This window comes from Sus scrofa, chromosome 8 (genome assembly GCF_000003025.6).
Source record: "Sus scrofa isolate TJ Tabasco breed Duroc chromosome 8, Sscrofa11.1, whole genome shotgun sequence".
Classification (NCBI taxonomy): Eukaryota; Metazoa; Chordata; class Mammalia; order Artiodactyla; family Suidae; genus Sus; species Sus scrofa.
In genome coordinates this window covers 31,796,178-31,817,422 of record NC_010450.4, presented here as the reverse complement: position 1 = coordinate 31,817,422, position 21,245 = coordinate 31,796,178, and the positions used below count along the sequence as shown (strand labels likewise).

Here is a 21,245-nt window from a genome sequence, read left to right as displayed (position 1 = left end):
CAACCCGCAGAATGGGAGAAGATATTTGCAAATGAAGCAACTGATAGGAATTTATCTCCAAAATTTATAAACACCTCCAGCAGCTCAATACCTAAACATAAACAACCCCATCAAAAAATGGGCAAAAGATCTAAACAGACAATTCTCCAAAGACGACATACAGATGGCCAAAAAAACACATGAAAATTTGTTCAACATCACTAATTATCAGAGAAATGCAAATAAAAACTACTATGAGGTACCACATTAACACCAGCTAGAATGGCCATTATCAAAAAAGTCTACAAACACCTAAATGCTGGAGAGGGTGCGGAGAAAGGGAAACCCTCTTACATTGTTGGTGGGAATGAAAATTGATGCAACCACTAAGGAAAACAGTATGGAGAATCCTCAAAAAACTGAAAATAGAATTACCATTTGATTCAGCAATCCCACTACTGGGCATCTATCCAGAACAAAGCATGCCTCAAAAAGATACATGTACTCCAATGTTCACTGCAGCACTACATACAATAGCCAAGACATGGAAGCAACCTAAATGTCCACTGACAAAAGAGTGGATAAGATGTGGTACCTATACACAATGGACTATGACTCAGCCACAAAAAGGAATGAAATAATGGCATTTGCAGCAACACGGATGGACTTAGAAATTATCATGCTAAGTGAAATTAGTCAGTGATATGCTATCACTTATATGTGGAATCTAAAAAAAGGACACAGAGTTCCCATCGTGGCACAGTGGTTAATGAATCCGACTAGGAACCATGAGGACGCAGGTTCGATCCTTGGCCTTGCTCAGTGGGTTAAGGATCTGGCATTGCCATGAGCTGTGGTGTAGGTTGCAGATGCAGCTCGGATCCTGCGTTGCTGTGGCTCTGGTGTAGGCTGGTGGCTACAATTCTGATTAGACCCTTAGACTGGGAACCTCCACATGCCATGGGAGGAGCCCTAGAAAAGGCAAAAAAGACAAAAAATAAAATAAAATAACTGAAAAAGGATACAATGAACTTCTTTGCAGAACAGTTTTTCATAGACTTTGAAAAACTCAGGGCTTCCAAAGGAGACAGGCTGGCAGGGGGCAAGGATAGGCTGGGAGTTTGGGATGGAAATGCTGTAAAATTGGGTTGTTGTGATGATCATTACACAAGTATAAATGTAATAAAATTCATTCCGTTAAAACAAACAAAAAGATGCATGTACTCCAATGTTCATAGCAGCAATATTTAGAATGGTCAAGACAGGAAACAACTAAAGTGTCCAGCAACAGATGATTGGCTGCTTTGTTTACTATAGGGAGTGTACCTACGTCCAGATGGACATTAATCCCTAATCCCCTGTGATTCCATTTACGGGAAGAAGAGGGAAAAGAAACTATGAGATTCACGGGACATTTCCACCCCTAAGACCCTACTGGACAAGGACTGATATGGGTAATTGAACAAGGCCAATAGGAGAAAACATCTTTCTGGATCCCATGTTAGGGCCCCCCCTCATCTTTAAGAGATAAAAATCCCTGCAGAACAATAGAGAAGGGGGCTCTTCTCCCCCTCCCAGCAACCCTGGGAGCTATTTGCTTTTCTTTAATACAGACTTCACTTGCTTAAAAAAAAAAATGTAGTATATATACACAGTGAAATTACTACTTAGCCGTTAAAAAAGAATGAAATATTGGGAGTTCCTGTTGTGGCTCAGTGGTAACAAATCCAACTAGTATCCACGAGGATGTGGGTTCAAACCCTAGCCTCAGTCAGTGGAGTAAGGATCCAGCTTTGCCTTGAGCTGTGTGCATAAGTCACAGACACCACTCAGATCCTGTGGCATAGACCAGCAGCTATAGCTTGGATTTGACTCCTAGCCTGGGAACTTACATATGCTGTGGGTCTAGCCCTAAAAAGACAAAATTTAAAAAAAAATGAATGAAATATCATTTGCAGAAACATGAACGGACATAGAGAACATTGTGCTTAGTTAAGTAAATGAAAGACAAATATTACAGGATATCATTTTTATATGGAATCTAAAAGTAATACAAATGAATCTATATACAAAATAGAAACAGATTCACAGACATATAAAATGAACTTATACTATGGAAAACAGTATGGAGATACCTTAGAACACTATACATAAAGCTATCATATGACCCAGCAATCCCACTCTTGGGCATATATCCAGACAAAACTTTCCTCAAAAAAGACACATGCATCTGCATGTTCACTGCAGCACTATTCACAATAGCAAAGACATGGACACAACCTAGATGTCCATCAACAGATGATTGGATTAAGAAGATGTGATATAAATACATAATGTAATACTACTCAGCCATAAAAAAGAACAAAATAATGCCATTTGCAGCAACATGGATGGAAAGAGAGACTCTCATACTACATGAAGTCAAGTCAAAAAGAGAAAGACAAATACCATATGATATCACATATCTGGAATCTAATATACAGCACAAATGAACCTTTCCACAGAAGAGAAAATCATGGAGAACAGACTTGTGGTTGCCAAGGGGGATGGGAGGGAGTGGGATGGACTGGGAATTGGGGGTTAATAGATGCAAAGTATTGCCTTTGGAATGGATAAGCAATGAGATCCTGCTGTATAGCACTTGGAACTATATCTATCACTTATGATGGCACATGATAATGTGAGAAAAAAGAATGTATACATGTATGTGTGACTGGGTCACCTTGCAGTACAGTAGAAAATTGACAGAACACTGTAAACCAGCTCAATGGAAAAAATAAAAATCATTATAAAAAATAAGCAAAATGAACTTATAGTACCAAAGGGAGAAAAAGGAACAAATTAAGAGTATGGGATTAACAGATATAACCTACTCTACATAAAATAGACAAGCAACAAAGATTTACTGTATAGCACAGGAAACTATATTCAATATCTTATAATAACTTATAATGGAATATAATCTGAAAAAAATAACTGAATTACTTAGCTGTACACCTGAAACTAACAGAACATTGTAAATCTACCATATTTCAATACAAAAAAAAAAAAATGCCTCTTATAATTATAGGTCCATGGGGTATTTTATCTGTGTGAAGATGGAAATGTGACAGCCTTCACTGAGGTTGTCATACATTGCTACTGGGAGAATTAAGCACTATCCATAAGACTACATTGATAAAGGACAATAAGAAACTTGTACCTGGTCTCTTCTAGACTTTGTCCTGTTTACCTTTTTCTGGTGATCTCAATCTTTCTCCTTTTATTGTAATAAACTGTAACCATGAGTATAACGGCTTTGCTGGGTTATCTAAGTCCTTCCAGTGAATCACTGAGGCTAATGGTGGTCTTGGCGATTCCTGACTACAATTACTAATTCTCAAAGCCATAACCAGACCATACACTAAGTACTTGCTAGGTTTTTCACTGACAGATTACATGATTATGAAATGACCAGGATAATGCCACAGTCCAATCTCCTTGGACGAAGAATTCATCAATTACTATATACACCTAGAGATGTTGGAGAAAGAATTAAGTCAGGAATAAGATCAACAATTTCAGGAACAGCACTTTCCTCAACTTTTTTTCTTATTGAGTTGGTCATTCATTTACTTTTTAAGAAATCATTTTGCTGGTTTTTGCTTAGTAGTCCTTGAAACATCCAGAGATTCTTTTAAAAAATAAATTAACTACTAGTATTTCACTGAGAGAAGTCAAACTTAATAGGGATAGGTTACTCCACATTAACTTCTTTAGCAGAAAATTGTCCTTGCAGTTATTTAGCAGAGTGGAACTAGTGGTCATCATTTCAAAAAACACTTCTCTAAGCTCTCTTTAAAACTTTAAAATGTTACTCAGATAAATACACTCTCTGCTTTGAAAGACCTTATATACAAAGGACATCAACAAAGGGGTAAATAAATAAACTGAAAAACATAATGCACAACCAAAAAAATACACTTAACATTTATATAATTAGGGAGTTCCCGTCGTGGCGCAGTGGTTAACGAATCCGACTAGGAACCATGAGGTTGCAGGTTCGGTCCCTGCCCTTGCTCAGTGGGTTAATGATCCGGCGTTGCCGTGAGCTGTGGTGTAGGTTGCAGACGCGACTCGGATCCTGCGTTGCTGTGCCTCTGGCGTAGGCTGGTGGCTACAGCTCCGATTCAACCCCTAGCCTGGGAACCTCCATATGCCGCGGGAGCGGCCCAAGAAATAGCAACAACAACAACAACAACAACAAAAGACAAAAAGACAAAAGACAACATTTATATAATTAGGAGATTTTTCTTCTTTTTATACTTCTTTCTAAAGATATGATAATATGATCTAATTATGTGTTCATAAATTCATGAATAAAAGAGATCACTACTCAAGCTCTCTTTGGTTTGTATATTAATCTTTTCCACTTTACCACTCTTATTCTCCTTAGAGAATTCTGACTTCTTTTCTGAGCCATGATTCCCTGCTATATTGTACAAGCCTGATGTGAGTTTACAAAATATTACATGTGAAGTATTGATAGAACACTGATAATACAAAAGATAAAAGTGAAGCGTGTAAGAGCCTACAATATTTTAAAGCAAAACATCAGGTTCTTAATTATCTTGGAAACCCTTTCCATTTAAGAATTCTGGTTATATTCCATATGAACATTCAGAAATTATTCAGATGGCAATTTAAAGCAAGATATTATCATTAAGAAGAAATAATTTTGTGCCAAGTAAACAACGAAAGACACTTCATCTTAGAATTTGAACTTATAAAAATGGATATTTTGGGGAGTTTCTGTCGGAGCTCAGCAGTTAACAAACCCAATTAATATCCATGAGGACTTAGGTTCAATCCCTGCCCTTGCTCAGTGGGTTAAGGTTCCAGTGTTGCCGTGAGCTGTGGTGTAGGTCGAAGACTGGGCTTGGATCTCGCGTTGCTGTGGCTGTGGCGTAGGCTGGCGGCTACAGCTCTGATTCGACCCCTAGCCTGGGAACCTCCATATGCCGTGGAAGCAGCCCAAGAAATGGCAAAAAGACCAAAAAAAAAAAAGAAAAAAGAAAGAAAGAAAGAAAGAAATACATGCAAATAAGTGATGGCCTTTCTAGGTGTCCCTTTAGGAAGCTCGCTCACCATTTCAGCCATGCTAATACTTCAAATGTTTCTGGAACTTTTTTTTCTTGCTTTTTAGGGCCACACCTGCAGCATATGGAAGCTCTCAGGCTAGGGGTCAAATCAGAGCTGTAGCTGGCATACACCATAGCCACGCCAGATTCTTAAGCCACTGTGTGAGGCCAGGGATCCAACCCCAAACCTCATGGATACTAGCCCAGTTGGTTACCACTGAGCCACAACAGGAACTCCCTTCTGGAACAAACAGTCAATATACAAACCAAGGTAAACTTTATAGTTTATATTGTATTATAGTTTATAGCCAGTACAAAAACAGATGTCTTCACACCCTCTGTCTGCTCTCATAGTAACAAACAGTTGGTTCTGTACTAGAGCTAACTCCACACTGGGAAGTTGATAATTACCCACCTTTGAGGGAATCTGAAACAGTACACTATACTTCCAATTCTGGAGGCAAATTAGAAAAGGGACTTCTACAGAAGTTTGAAGGAATAAATTTACAAGCTTCCAAAATTAAATCAAATGGCCCCACATGGAATCATCTTAATTGAGGTTGGTACTGTTGGTTTGTTCATTTGTTTTGGCAGAGCTCATGTGTGCATAAGTTCCCGGACCAGGGGTTGAACCTGAGCCACTCCTGTAACCCAAGTCACAAGAGTGACAATGCCAGATCCTTAAGCCGCTGAGCCACCAGGAACTCCAAATTGATTTGATTTTGACCCATGGAAGGTCCAAACACGGGTGCTAGGCATGGGGAAAAACACTTGTGGCCTGAAAGAGCTTGTTTTACTGGAAACTCCCCTAATGCCTTGACATTTTCAAATGACCAAAGAGATTCATAAACCTAAAAACAAAATCTGGAGAATATGAGGGGGACGGGGAGAGGGCTGCACCCCACATATTCTCTATTTTCTTTCAGGGCTGATGGTCAAAACTGGTACTACTCACACTTCAGGGCACTGAAAGCCAGCTCGTAGGACAAACGCTGTAAGAATTCATCCTCAGACTCGGTGAAGGACCGCAGGGGTTCACTCCCGTACTTTATTAAGACTTTCTCTGGTGACTTTTCGGATCGAATGCCCTGAAAAATGTTCGCTGCCATAATGTAAACGGAGTCCGGATAGCCAGTTTTTTCGGGTAAACCAACTGAGTTTCTTTCGCTGGCTACTGTGCCACCTGACAGTGCCAGGGAAGCGAGTTGGGAGATCTCCTCCGTAGTTTTTTCTTCGAAAAACTCCTGTTCACTTGCGGAGTTAAACATGTTTGCCCCTTGACGGTCGTCGGTTACTCAAGCTTGAACTTACAATTCAGATGTTCCAGAAAATGGTGTTCCTTGTACCTTGAGCATCGTCTCTGTGAAAAGAAAACGTTATCTCGGTAAATGACTATTTCTGCAGGACTACATCGTGAAGCCTTAAAGATCCCTTATGGCCTTAAAGGTACCGTTTACTGGCCGACCCGAGCATCCCATACTTCGAGCTGGGCAAGCCCCAACGAAACTTCCACACTCTCACAAAGGGAGAGGGCTCAGGAGCCTCCTCCGCAGCAACTAGAGACTTTCGCCGAGGCCCGTTTGGGAGCAAAGCTCCCCAGCGAGCCGCGTCCGGGGCCCCTAGGCGCCCCCTCCCTGGCTCCCGCCAGTCCGTCCTTACCCCGGAGGGCGGATGTTCCCCGGGGCTTTGGGGAAAGAGACACGGCAGCCGCAGCACTCGTGGCACCGGGGGCTGGGGTCTGAAACTGAGCCCTCGGCACCCCCGGGACCGCGGGGCTGCTGCGGCGGCCGGTGCAGGCAGTTTGGTTCAAATGAGCCTCTCCCACCTGCCGGGATCGAGGCAGGGGCGTCGCGCCCCCCGGCACTCGCTTCGCTCCGGTTCCCGGAGGGAGAACGGCGCCTCAGGGCTTCGCCTTCGCGCGCGCGGTCGCCGGTCACGGACGCTGCGGCGCAGTGGGGTGGAGCACGGGGCCCGTGGGCCCGCCGCCTCAGGCCGAGGGAAGGTAAGCCACCCCCGCCTCTTGCAGTCGACCCGCCCAGGGCCGGGGTGTCCAGGCAACCAATAACTGGGGGAAGGGGGAGACGGGCCGCCCGAGGGCAGTTCCCGCGGGATTTGACCAGAGCCTCTTTTCTCTCTGCGGATTGCTCTTCCCTCCTCTCAGAGCACCTGTGCCGGCCCTCCTCCGGTCGAAGGTCCCTTGCTCCCTCGTGCCGCGCCGTCCGGAGGGTCCTCGACTTCCCCAGAGTAACAAGTGGCTCCCTTTCCCCTACATGTCCCCTGCGGTCTCCTTGAAAGCAGGAATTTTGTATCGCTAGACAACACCCAGCGTAGCCGGGAGCTGGAAATGTTGAAGCAGATGAATGTAGAACTACTGAAGAAATGGAGAAAAAGAGACGAGTCGACTCTCTTTTCATGCTTTTTAGAACAATAGGTATCACGTTAGACCCTTACAGAGAAAGTTATGTAAAGATCTTGGCCAACGTAAGACTGCAACCCTCCTTGCCAGGAATTGCCTTTAAAGAAGGATGTTGCCGAAATGGGCCTACAAATGATCGAATTCACTCCACCCTTCAAATTATAGATTGGAACTGGGAATGTGTATAAACTTACCCAAAGGTTTTAATATGACTATTTTAAGTTTTGAAAGCCCTGGAGCCAAGTCTGCATCCTAATGCATCAAAGAAAAATCAGCTGTGCTCACTTTTAAAGGTAGTAGAAAAATATTTTCTTGATTTCTAGAAAAAAAAACCCAAATGGCTGAGATTTAAATTTTCTGTTGAATTTATGTGCATTTTAAACACTTCATTGATAGCCTTTTAACTTGTTTTATCTCCAAAGTGCATATTCTAAAACTGAAAAGGAAAGGAAAAGATTTTTCTCTTTATACCGTTTCTATTGCTACTTCGAAACTCCTTCAGCAGATTTCTTTTTTTTTTTTTTTTTTTTGTCTTTTGTTCTTTTAGGGCTTCACCCATGGCATATGGAGGTTCCCAGGCTAGGGGTCTAATCAGAGCTGTAGCTGCCTGCCTATGCCACAGCCACAGCCATGCCAGATCTGAGCCTTGTCTGCGACCTACACTGCAGCTCACAGCAAGGCCAGATCCTTAACCCACTGAGAGAGGCCAGGAATCAAACTGGCAACCTCATGATTCCTAGCTGGTTTCGTTTCGGCTGCGCCAGGATGGGAACTCCCAGCAGATTTCAATAGGTCTAATGATATTAAAGCCAGTTGGAATATCTAGAGCCCTCTTGGATGCACTTGACCTTTTCTTGCAGTAAAATTCAATGAACTAATGCAAATGTGGATGATAAAGGTCAGGCAATGAAATGTAACATGCATGTGCTTCACATTTCTTGCCTAGGTTAGAAAAGTCTTTGTTAAAATAGAAACAGGCATTGGATTGTGGAACTTGACAAATCGTTTCAGGTTTTAAGTGGGAAAAAAATCATCAAGTCATTTTAAAAATCAGTAAAATAGATGCTAACATCTATTTAAAAGAAAAAAAACCCTCCATTTTCTCTATAAGGCAAAAACCAAAACCTGCAAGTTGAGTGAAGTTCTTCATTCTGGACTGAGATCAAAGTCATATGAAAATCTTGCAAGAAGCATGCTAAATATACTTGTGTTAAATAACTATTGGCTACTGGTTAGGAATCTCAGATTTTGTTCAATTACTTTGTAAAAGTGGTCCAATCTGGAAAATAAACATAATTTACATAACTAAAATCAGTTATGGTCACTTAGGAATTCTAAATTGGGTTCTCTAGTCCTTCCTCATTATGTTAAACAGGAAGGGATAGACTTTGGCATTTGATAAACTTGTATATGTACAACCTTAGGCAAGTCCTTATCCATTAGCCTCAGTTGTTTAGTAATGCCTGCCTTCGAGGATGTTTGTGAGGATTTAATGGGATGATATGTATCAAGAGTGTCTGGAAAATAGTAGCACAATAATTGTTAGTTCTTCCTTTCCGCATTTTATTTATGAAGTAGCTTCTTTAAATCTGAGAAGGTAGGAAATTACAGAGAAAGCTAATCTGCTGAACTAGCATCTGAAGGGCTCATACTGGATTAGTAAAACCTGTGTACTTGGCTTGTTTATGAACTGTTAAGAGAGATTTTTGAGGTAGACTGGTACAGTGGTCTTCAACTTTCAAGCACCTGAAACCCTTGTTAAAAATGCAAATTCCTAGAACCTACCACCAGGGATTCTGAGTAGATCTGGAACAGGACCCAGGAATTTACAGTTTTAGCAGGTAACCCAAGTGATTTTGATGCAGTCAGCCCAAAGACCACACAGTTGGAAAAACTTAGGTCTAAATCAAAGACTACTGGTTCTAATTCTACTTGTCCCTGACTTGGAAAAGTTCTGCAGCTTCTGGATTCTGTTCCCTCTCCTACAAAACAGAGTAATTTTCCCAGCTTATTTTATTTTATTTTATTTTTTTTGTCTTTTTGTCTTTTTGTCTTTTTGTCTTTTGTTGTTGTTGTTGTTGCTATTTCTTGCGCTGCTCCCCCGGCATATGGAGGTTCCCAGGCTAGGGGTCCAATCGGAGCAGTAGCCACCGGCCTACGCCAGAGCCACAGCAACGCGGGATCCGAGCCGCGTCTGCAACCTACACCACAGCTCACGGCAACGCCGGATCCTTAACCCACTGAGCAAGGGCAGGGACCGAACCCGCAACCTCATGGTTCCTAGTCAGATTCGTTAACCACTGCGCCACAGCAGGAACTCCTCCCAGCTTATTTTAGATATGAGTTGTGCAACTTTAATCTTCTTTCCATGTTCCAGCACACCTTCCATACAGTGTCTTCTTGTCTACCAGGAAAAAAAAAAAGCCCTGTTTCAGCAAGGCCCACAGGGTCTTCTGTTATTTGGCCTTTGTCTGCCTTTGAAGCTTCATTGCTTGCCATCCTAAAGTCACTCCTTAAACTTCTTTATCTTTATACATGCTATTCTGTCAGTTTTGAAGTTCCTTCCCCTTTTGTTTACCTGGTAAAGTATTATTCAATATTTGAAACTCAATGTAAGCATCGCTTTTGTTGTTGTTGTTGTTGTTGTTGTCGTTTCTAGGGCCACACCTGCAGCATATGGAGGTTCCCAGGCTAGGGGTCTAATTAGAGCTGTAGCCCCCGGCGTACGCCACAGCCATAGTAACGTGGGATCCTCGCTGCGTCTGCAACCTACACCACAGCTCACAGCAACGCCAGATCCTTAACCCACTGAGTGAGGCCAGGGATTGAACCAGCAACCTCATGGTTCCTAGTCGGATTCGCCAACCACTGGGCCACGACAGGAACTCCAGCATCACTTATTTATTTATTTATTTACACCGTCATTTTAGGGCCACACCCGCAACATATGGAGGTTCCCAGGCTAGGGGTCAGGTCAGAGCTACAGCTGCTGGCCTTTGCCACAGCCACAGCAATGCCAGATCAGAACCGCACATGCAGCCTGCACCACAGCTCGAGGCAAGTTCGGATCCTTAACCCACTGAGCGAGGCCAGGGATTGAACCCACATCCTCATGGATACTAGTTGGATTGTTTCTGCTAAGCCACAACTGGAGCTCCCTAGCATTGCTTTTTATAAAAGCCTTCCTGACACTTGTATTAGGATTGTGAACTGGAGATTGGCACTTGTCATTTGCCTCTACAAAGATTGAATCATGAGCCTGCAGCTGCTGACCCTCGACAGCCCTTGAAAGGAGCTCAAGGTGGAACTCAGGAGTAGGAGATCTGTGCTCTGGGAAAACTGGCAGAACAGGTCTTTAGATAGATACTTTTAGGAGAAAATTTTATGAGCCCAGTTCTGGCATCCTGTTATATCTAGAAAAGCACTAAAATCCTTCAAATCTGCTCCTCGTGACTAGCAGTAACCATCACAAGACTAGTAGTGCCCTTCTGTAAAGTATGTGCTTGGTTGCATGTACCTCCCCCTTTACCAAAATCACGCTTATGCTGACATCCACCCCCCAAACCCACCTACCTCTTTGGAGAGGTATGTCAGAGTTATCTAAAATGCCACCTCCTGGGCTATAGTCCTCATTTGGCCCCAAATAAAACTTAACTCTCAACTTTTAGGTTGTACATATTCTTTAAGTTGACAGGATGTAAGTTTAACCTCTGCAACAGAGACTCAAAATAACTACCGGCTTCAGTAAAACAAAAATGTATTTCTCACATAAAGTCCTATTGACAGAAGTTCCTGGTTGGCAAAGAGGGTTAAGGAGCTGGAGTTGCTGCAGCCGTGGTACATGCTGCAAATGTGGCATGGGTTTGACCCCTGGCCTGGGAACTTCCACATGCCTCAGGTAGGGTCAAAAATAAAAGTCCCGTTGGCACTGTGGCTCTCCTCCGCAAGATCATTAGGGCCCAGACTCCTGTTCTAGGCTGCATCTAAAGGGTTTCCCCTTGTCAGCTTAGTCCAAGATATCCTACCACTATGTGGGTTTCCAGTCAGTGGTTATTGGAATAAAGAGGAAAGGGAGGACATACCTATTACTTTCAAGGACCTGACCTGAAAGATGCACACATAACTTTTGCTCACATTCTGCTGGCCAGAGTTTAGTCACATGACATACCTAGCTGCAAAGAGTGTTGGTAAACGTGTCTAGCTAGAAATCAAGGGAACTATTACTGGAAAAGAAGGGGGAAAAGGATATTGGGGAACTATTTGTAGCAACCTGCTACAAACCTCTAACCCTTGACCCCATCACTCACCAATTCACTCACTTCCATTATTCTCAGTGTCATGTGTTCCTTGCTCTATGTTCCTGTAACATTTTTTTTTTTTTGTCTTTTTGTCTTTTTTGTTGTTGTTGTTGTTGTTGTTGTTGCTATCTCTTGGGCCGCTTCCGCGGCATATGGAGGTTCCCAGGCTAGGGGTTGAATCGGAGCTGTAGCCACTGGCCTACGCCAGAGCCACAGCAACACAGGATCCGAGCCGCATCTGCAACCTACACCACAGCTCACGGCAACGTCGGATCATTAACCCACTGAGCAAGGGCAGGGATCGAACCTGCAACCTCATGGTTCCTTGTCGGATTCGTTAACCACTGCGCCACCACGGGAACTCCTCCTGTAACATTTTGTGCATGCATATGTGCATGCATTTATTAATTTAACAGGTATATGTTAAAGTCTTACCACGTACCTCAAACTATGCTCAACTCTGGAAGTTAAAAAAATTGTATGGAAATGGTCAGGGACCTTGCCCTCAAGAAATTAGTGGATGGACATACTTGCATTTTGTCACCCTTCAATTTTTATTTTATATATTTATGCGCATCTCTGTATTCCCCCTCCTTCTGCCATCATTCTACTCACACAACCTGAATATCACACTCTAAAATAGTTGTATTAGATCTTTTACATTTTATTATATATCTTTTTATTCCCAGATGCTTTATTATATTCCCAGGAAGAGCAAAACACTCTTTCACACACATATACATGCACTGAAGATTATAAATTTGAAGGTGTCTTAGGGGTTGTGATATATTTTATTATGCATCACACAGTACACGGTACAATCTGCTGAAAATATGAAGTAAAAGCTGACTAAAACTTTAAAATACCATTATCTTTCAAAATATAATTTGAGGAGCTCTTGGTTTGTTTTTTTAGTGATAGATCATGTAAGTGACAATTCACTGTATTGAAAACAGGATTTAATGAGAGTCTATCCCCAAAGTAAAGTTTAGGCCAACAGTTGTGAGTTAGTTGTGGTTACTATTTACTCTAATCATGGGTGTAATCCTATCTCTTTACCTCTTATTCCTGGTTTATTGGCTCATTGTGGACTTAAAGTTTTGGAGAGGAGGACTAGAGGGAAGCATATCAAATCTCAGTGAACACTGTACAAAAGTAACCATAGAGATAGGTGTGTAGATTCAACTATTGTGAAAGCAAGTAGGAAAAAATATAATCTTTAAATCACACTCTGTAATATGAGCAGAACGTTAAATCAGAGATGAGGTAGAAAATTAAAAGTGACTTACCTGGAGCTTTCTTCAAAAGGAACTTTAAGGAGTGGTTTTCTTTCCCCAGGGAGCAGAGTATTTGAAATATTTATAAATTAACATTCCTTGCATTTGACTCACAGTAGCTCCTGTATGTTAGCCAAGTAGGTATTCAAAAAACATTTGCTCACTTCAGTTTGATCTGGGCTTAAAAGAACTATACTGAGTTCCACCAAAGCTTGTTACAGAAATGTAAAAAGCATATGAAACAAAGAATTTTAACCTATATCCTTAAACATTACAACACAAATTATTAATACTGCTACTTAGAAATAGTACCATTGATTTTTTTTTTTATAATCATTCTTTTCCTTATTCTTTTTTTATTTGATAAAGCTATCTAGTGTTCCATTGTGGACCTAAGCTTTACCCAACTTGGAACTTTAGGACAAGCATCAGGGACCCTTTCTTTCTGAGCATCCTCAGGGCCTCCTGGGTAAGATGCATTTGGAGACAGATACTGAAATACCTATTCCAGTGGAGAGGAAGACAGATAAATACCCAGGAAGGCAGGAAACTCAACCTGAGGTAAAGGAAGATCATCCTTCAACGCTGGGTGAGAGTTGGTGCAAAAGAATAATTTGCAGATAATAGAAGGTAGCATTACTTAAGTGTTTTCTTTGTGGAAACTTTGAAGAGGAAATGCAAAGATCCCTTTGGGAAAGTCAAAATATGGTGGTGGGTTCTTTAACCCAAGACCATCAAAGATTAGCCAAAAGAGCTATAACCACTTGCAGAGGGGGAAGAAAATCTTCCTTAATTTGGAAGCAGCAGAAGACTGGGATGGAGCAAAGAGTGTTGAAGGGTGGGAAAGTGAAAAGGAACAAAAGTCCAGAGCATAGAGATTCAGAGAAAGCACCATTAGGAATAATTCTGAGATTTAGAAGCCAAAGATGACAACAGCAACTAAGGAAGAGTTTGAGTTACTTAAGATGCAAGGGGAAAAGAATTCAGGTGACTTATCATCTCAACCCTTGACTGTCCTTTGTGGTCCGGGAGAAACAAGAGTTATAACAGTCAACTATGGTAATAGATTCCACCAAAACAGTAGTTTCCCAGAGTTGGTCAGTCCAGCACCACGTTCATGAGTCATTTTTCCATAGCCATATACTATCCATATATGACTTACTCAATATTTTAACTCAGAATCATGGTTTAACTTAAATAGAAAATTGTAAATGGAAAATCATCATCATTTGCCATAAATGAAAATAACTACAGCAAAAGCAAAATAACACTATTCTAGCTAGAAGTGGTGGTACCAAAGTTCCAGGCTTGAGGAACAGCCTGATTAAAACAGGAGATGGACAACATTCAGTGTTAAACACTAGTACAAAAATGAGCCTTTTCTCCTTGAGAGAAGAAATAAAAGAGGATCGTATAAAGCAGCTTTCTTTAATTTTTATTCAACACTAGGTTGGCCTACCACTTCAGATTAACTCCCATACATTTGATGGTGCTGGCCCCATACTTGGGGAAACACAGTAGTCAGAGATTTGAGTTGAAAATTAGTTAAAAGAGCAATGCTTCCTCTGAAACAGGAGAGGATAAAAAAAAAAATTAAAAGGCTCTCATGTGAGAGATGAATTCTGTCGACTTCCATGGCACAGTAGTAGTGGGAACTTTGAAACTGTAGTCAGAAGGTCTGATTTTTAGTCCTATTGTTGCCATAAATTTGTTGCATAACCCTAGTCAAGTCTTTTCACTCTGTTTTTTTCTTTATATGTTCAAGTGTATGATTTAATAACCAAGAAAAAGGTGAGTAGAGAAGGATTTGAAGAGACTGAGAAAGACTGGAAGTTTATAAAGGAAATGTATTTAAATATCCATTTTAATATTTTCTTAAAATAGCCATTTAAAAGTTTACTTTAGCAAAAGAAGGCAGAAATGGAGGAATAAAAGAACGAAGACAGAAAACATACAGAAAACAAATGGAAAAATTGTTGCTATAAATCCTATCTAATCTGTAATTAAATTAAATGTAAATGGGTTAAACACTCCAATTAAAAAGCAGAGGTTAGTAGAATGGCTTTAAAAACCCAACTGTAAGCTGGCTGCAAGAGGGAGTTCCTGTTGTGGCTCAGTGGTTAATGACCCTGACTAGTATCCATGAGGACTCGGGTTCGATCCCTGGCCTCACTCAGTGGGTTAAGGATCTGGTGTTGCCGAGAGCTGTGTAAATCACAGAGGTGGCTCAGATCCTGAGTTGCTGTGGCTCTGGCGTAGGCTGGTGACTACAGCTCCAATTGGACCCCTAGCCTGGGAACCTGCATATGCCATGGGTGCGGCCCTGAAAAAAAAAGACCAAAAAAAAAAAAGCTGGCTGCAAGAGATATATTTACATTCAAAGAAACAAATGGATTAAAGCTGAAAGGATAAAAAACTATAGGCTTGTAAACCCGAACCAGAAGAGAGTTTGAATGGCTATACTATTATCAAACAAAATAGGCTTTATGACAATAGTTGTTTCTAGAATACTTTTTCTTAGAAAATAAATCACAGACTTAAACACACTGACATTCTGGCATTGGCAAAAGTTTAGTAAAATTAACATGTCTAAAAATTACATTTAATCAATGATTTCATTGAGAGCTTTGTGTTTTGGGTCAAAATAACTCATTCCTCAATGCTAGAATATCCTAGCAAATCAGATTGCATGAAAGAGGTAAAGATATATACAGTTTTTTTTTTTTGGCGATCCATGCCCTAATGCTCAGGATACATAATTTGATAGATGTGAAATCCCTTTCTGAAATATCAGAGTCACTTTACAATGAAATTATACATGCTACCTTAGCATTTAAATACCTGAGCAAATATAAAATTTAAAAATGTTAAAAATTAAACCATTTCTGGAGTTCCCATCGTGGCTCAGTGGTTAACATATCCAACTAGGAACCATGAGGTTGTGGGTTCGATCCCTGGCTTTGCTCAGTGGGTTAAGGATCCAGGGTTGCCGTGAGCTGTGGTGTAGGTTGCAGATGTGGCTTGGATCTGGCATTGCTGTGGCTGTGGCATAGGCCAGTGGCTACAGCTCTGATTCGACCCCTAGCCTGGGGACCTCCATTTCTTTTTCATTTTAACTCCAAAGTTAAGGATTATAAGGAGTCATGTGAAATGGTAGGAAGGGATATTTTTATGTTTTTATAAAACTAAATAAAAAAATACCTATTTCCCCCGCAAAATAAGCCAACCACACCAGACCAATCAAACAAGCACCAAAACAACAAAAACCCTGAAACAGTAATGACTCCTCACTAGATTTGGGTATACTACCTTATTCTAAACCAGATGCAAACTAGATTTGGGGAGCCATCTGCTGGTAAATTGATGAGTTGTCTATGATCTTTTTTTTTTTTTTTTTTTTTTTTAATGAATGTTCAGCTAGGGTTACCAGATAATTTATAGGATGTTCAGTTAAATTTGAATTTCAGATAATAATAAGTAATTTTTTTAGCATATGTATGTCAGTACAGTATATGCTCCATATGCCAATGCTACCTTGTTTTAAGTTTACAATTACATTCTTCCAAGTGATTCAGAGAAGTTTTTCTTGAATTCCAGATGGCATGATTATTTAGGAATATTTGCAATGCTATAGTCACATACTCTACCACGGAAGTGTTTGTCTTTCTCTTTTGTATTTATATCTGGCTCCTTGTCATTTTTTACTTGAGTTCTTTTTCCTAGTCTGTGTATTCCTTCCCTGCTGCTACACTCTCATATTTAAGGAATCTGGGTCAATTACAGCTGATGAATGAAAAATCAAAAGAGAATCCATATTAATCTCTGTAGTACTGTAGTTGTAGATGCTACTTGTCTTTAAAAAAGTAAAAAGGATATACATGTATATTTTATTTTTGACAATTAACATTTTTAATTTATGTTTTGAATTGGTGATATATTCATATAATTTTTTTAAATACAAAGGGAATATTCAGTGAAAAGTCCCTCACCTCTATCTTTCAGACACCCAAAATTCCTTGACACAGAGACAACCAATATAATCTGTCTGATCTTTATAGTCATCTTAAGGATATTATTTTAAAGTCAAAAGTATGCAGAGTTCCCATTGTGACACAGCTGGTTAAGGACTTGACACTGTCTCTGTCAGAATCCAGGTTTGACCCCTGGCCTAGCTCAGTGAGTTAAGGATCCAGCTTTACCGCAAGCTGCAGTGTAGGTTGCAGATGCAGCTTGGATCCTGTGTTGCTATGGCTGTGGTGTAGGCCACAACTGCAGGTCTGATTCAACCCCTGACCTGGGAACTTCCATATGCTGCAGGTGCAGCTGTAAAAAGAAAAAAAATAATAAGTAAATAAAGTAAAGTGGTGCAATTGGGGTATCTCCCAGGGGGGAAAAATTATAGTAAATGAGAATAAAAGATATTTCTTTCATCATAAACTAGTTTTTAATTAAATGGCTCAATTTTGTTTATGGAGCAAATAAGAAAATGTCTTCTCCTAAATCTTGGTTGCATGTAAATGATTGCTTATATCCAATTCATTAAAAATATTCATTAGAGGAGTTCCCGTCGTGGTGCAGTGGTTAACGAATCCGACTAGGAACCATGAGGTTGCGGGTACGATCCCTGCCCTTGCTCAGTGGGTTAACGATCTGGCGTTGCCGTGAGCTGTGGTGTAGGTTGCAGACACGGCTCGGATACCGCGTTGCTGTGGCTCTGGCGTAGGCCAGTGGCTATAGCTCCGATTCGACCCCTAGCCTGGGAACCTCCATATGCCGCAGGAGCAGCCCAAAGAAATAGCAAAAAGACAAAAAAATAAATAAATAAATAAATAAATAAATAAAAGTTGGATTACAGATTAAAATATATATATATATGCATGACACCTTGCTATACAGTAGAAAATTGACAGAACACTAAACCAACTGTAATAGAAAACAATAAAAATCATTTAAAAATATGCATTATAAAATATCACAAGATGGTGATATTGCTCCATGAAAGTAGCAATGAAAGAGGGTGAGGAAAAAAAAAATCTTTTGTCTCTTTTTGTTCCTGTCATGCTCTTTGTCTTCAGTCAGTTGAGATAAAAGCATTCAAAGGACCTGCATTAAAACCCCAGATTTGTCTCTGTCTGTAATTCTGAATTAAATTAACCTCTAGGAACTTTAAGATCATCTGTAAATCCAGGGTTATGCTCATGTTGTGGTTACATTAAATAATATATTTGAAGTAGTGATGCCCTCCAGACAAAGCCACCAAGGACACACCTGCTGTTGGACAAGTTGGGTTTATCACTCACAGCAGTGAGGGAGAATACACACCAGAGGAAGAGGAGGGCCTCTCAGTAAGAAGGTGTTGGGATCTGGGCTGTGATTGGATGATTTGTAGGAGGTCCAAGGCAGCAGGCCCCCTGGATTGAGGGCTGTCAGAATGCAGGGACCAATTAATGACTCTCTCAAAATTTATATTTATTTAGACTGAGGTTAAATTCTAAAGCAGTACTGAGTCTTATTAGCTGGGAAATGGAGCTATTTGGTATTTTGTGGGTTGTGTACTGACTTTGTTTTTGTCCGTGTTTAGACAAAATTATGAAATGGTCTTGTTTTGTCTCTTTCTCATGGTCCCAGAGTGACCATGACTGATTTTGTCATTTTGTGAGGTTGTTTATGTCCAACAGGAAAATAACTTGACCTAGCTATGAGCCCCAGGCCAACTTCTGAGCATACTTGGGCCTAGCTGTAACTTTGAGGTCAATTGCTGGATGTCAGGGGTTGCTTTTTTTTTTTTTTCTTTCCTACAGCGCCTTGGCACTTAGTTTGATGCTCACTAAAACTTGGTTAGATCTGAATTAGAATTATTTGATGATATATTATCCTCCTCTGTCACTGGACAATGAGCTTCTATAGGACAGAGGTCATATTTCATTCAGCTTCTCTCTCTCACATGAAACTAGTGCTTAATACTAATGGTACAATAAATATCTTCACAGCCTTGCTGTCTGCTTCTGCTCCTCTCCCCCTCCGTTCTATGTCCTCCCTCCCTTTTATCAGTAGTAAACAAGTACATATGAAGTTGATAAAGCAGTGATTTCTGTAGCATGGTCTTTGAATGATACTGCTTTGAAGAAGTCTACCAAAATAAAAACTTTATTCTTTAGTCTCCCCATGATTCAAGGGGATCCAAGTACAAGTACATAGTAGCTCCTTTTTTTTTTTTTTTTTTTTTTTTTTTTTCTTTTTACAGTTGTATGTGCAGCATATGGAAGTTTCCAAGCTAGGGGTTGAATTGGAGTGCTGCTGAGGCCTACACCACAGCCACAGCAACAGCAACACCAGATCCAAGCCGCATCTGCAACTTTCGCCACAACTTGCAGCAACCCTGGATCCTTAAGCCACTGAACGAGGCCAGGGATCAAGCCCACATCCTCACAGAGACAACGCTGGGTCCTTAACCCAACAGCATAACTCAAGTAGCTCTTATTTTAAATTGTAACTATTTTTAAAATTAAAAGATAGATAGATAGATAGATAGATAGATAGATAGATAGATAGATAGGCAGATAGATAGATAGATAGGTAGATAGATAGATAATCTTCACTATTTAAAATTCTCTTACGGAAGTTCCCATCATGGTGCAGCAGAAAGGAATCTGACTAGGAACCATGAGGTTTCGGGTTCGATCCCTGGCCTCGCTCAGTGGGTTAAGGACCCGGCGTTGCCATGAGCTGTGGTGTAGGTTGCAGACACGGCTCAGATCCCACATTGCTGTGGCTGTGGCATAGGCCGGTGGCTACAGCTCTGATTAGACCCCTAGCCTGGGAACCTCCATATGCTGTGCAGCGGCCCTAGAAAAGGCAAAAAATTTTTAAATAAATAAATAAAATAAAATAAAATTCTCTTATGCCCATAGGAGCCTCTCATCTTCCTTCGCCACACCTGCATACACACCCTTTGTGGTCCCTCACTTTTCTTTTTCTGCTCTGCACAGTACAGCGCAATACACTCTGAAGGACCTGCTGCTTTCCTTAGGCTCTGGTTGGTTTTCTCTGGTCCTATTCTTTTCTCAAAGATTTAGGGTGTGTGTGCGTAAGTGAATTTTCATTTCCTGTGATGGTGGGCTAGGTTTTTCAGATCAATGTAATCATGGGAAACAAACAAAAATGCTGGAGAAATATAAGAACAACAATTAGATGCTTCAGAATAGTAAGAAAGTAAAACAATAACAAAACCAAAAATAATAGGGAATTAAAAGGTTAAAACTAAAGCTGAACCTGAGACCAAAAAAGGTGACCAGGATACAGAATCTGCTTTTTTGCTCTGAGAACATTTGTTGACCTCAGCAATTCTGAACCTACACTGCAATGGCTTTGGCAGGTGCGGAGCTCAGAAATGAAAGCGCAGGGTCTGCAGAAGATGTAAAGTCTAATAAGAGACCTTCCCCGCAGTATGCTGGGAGCCCAAAGGGCTACATTCTTAGGGTCAGACTGAACCCAAAGTAAATGAGAGCTCAGGCAGACTTTCTGTGTGAGTTTGAGAACCTCAAGTCTTAGACCTATTGGTCTCATGTTGGTTGTGCCCCAAGGGACCTGGCAAAAATAAATGCAGATCTTCTTTTTAGGAAGGAATCTTTGATCTAGGCCTCAAATTATTTCCACAAATAATATTTCAAGTACAGTGGGCAGCACACCAAAAAAAAAAAAAAAGGGAGACACAAAGAAACAATGTATTATAACAACAATGAAAAACTTGAACCATTAAAGTTTTAAGGAGAGACAAAAAATAAAAAAGTAAGACCTCATTATTTTTACACAAAAAATAAACCAAGCAGAGTTGAATGGCAGCACATATGAAAAAATAGCACTAAATCTCGGCTACAGTGTTATTAATAGTGACATGTAGCTATGAAAGAGGTACTTTAATGGAAGTAGAGTGTTCAAAGCAAAGTAGCTATAGACAGAGGGGTAAAACCTCCCCTCCGTTAGAAGCCCGTTGATACAGACATCACAGTTAAAAGAGTAATAACATCAACTGGAACCCTTCCAAAGAGTAATTGCCAACAGCAGTGAGAAGTCTCAAGACTGACAGCTGAGAAATGGCTAAAAGATCGGAGGATTATTAATCTCCTAGAGCAATCATTTTCAAATTCTTAAAGAA

At 40.6% G+C, this 21,245-nt stretch overlaps 1 protein-coding gene across 3 annotated transcripts in view; it reads right to left on the bottom strand.

Moving 5' to 3' along the window:
- The window catches only part of NSUN7 (NOP2/Sun RNA methyltransferase family member 7), a 110,134-nt gene extending 102,723 nt beyond the window's left edge, over window positions 1–7,411 (bottom strand). The window contains exons 1-2 of one of the 3 annotated variants that reach the window (XM_021101136.1): window positions 7,266–7,411; window positions 6,055–6,459 (exon numbers count right to left, since the gene is read on the bottom strand). In XM_021101136.1, the coding sequence (XP_020956795.1) occupies window positions 6,055–6,367 (313 nt within the window). In that variant the 5' untranslated portion in view covers window positions 6,368–6,459; window positions 7,266–7,411. The other 2 variants (XM_003356901.4, XM_005666617.2) reach the window with 2 other exon arrangements.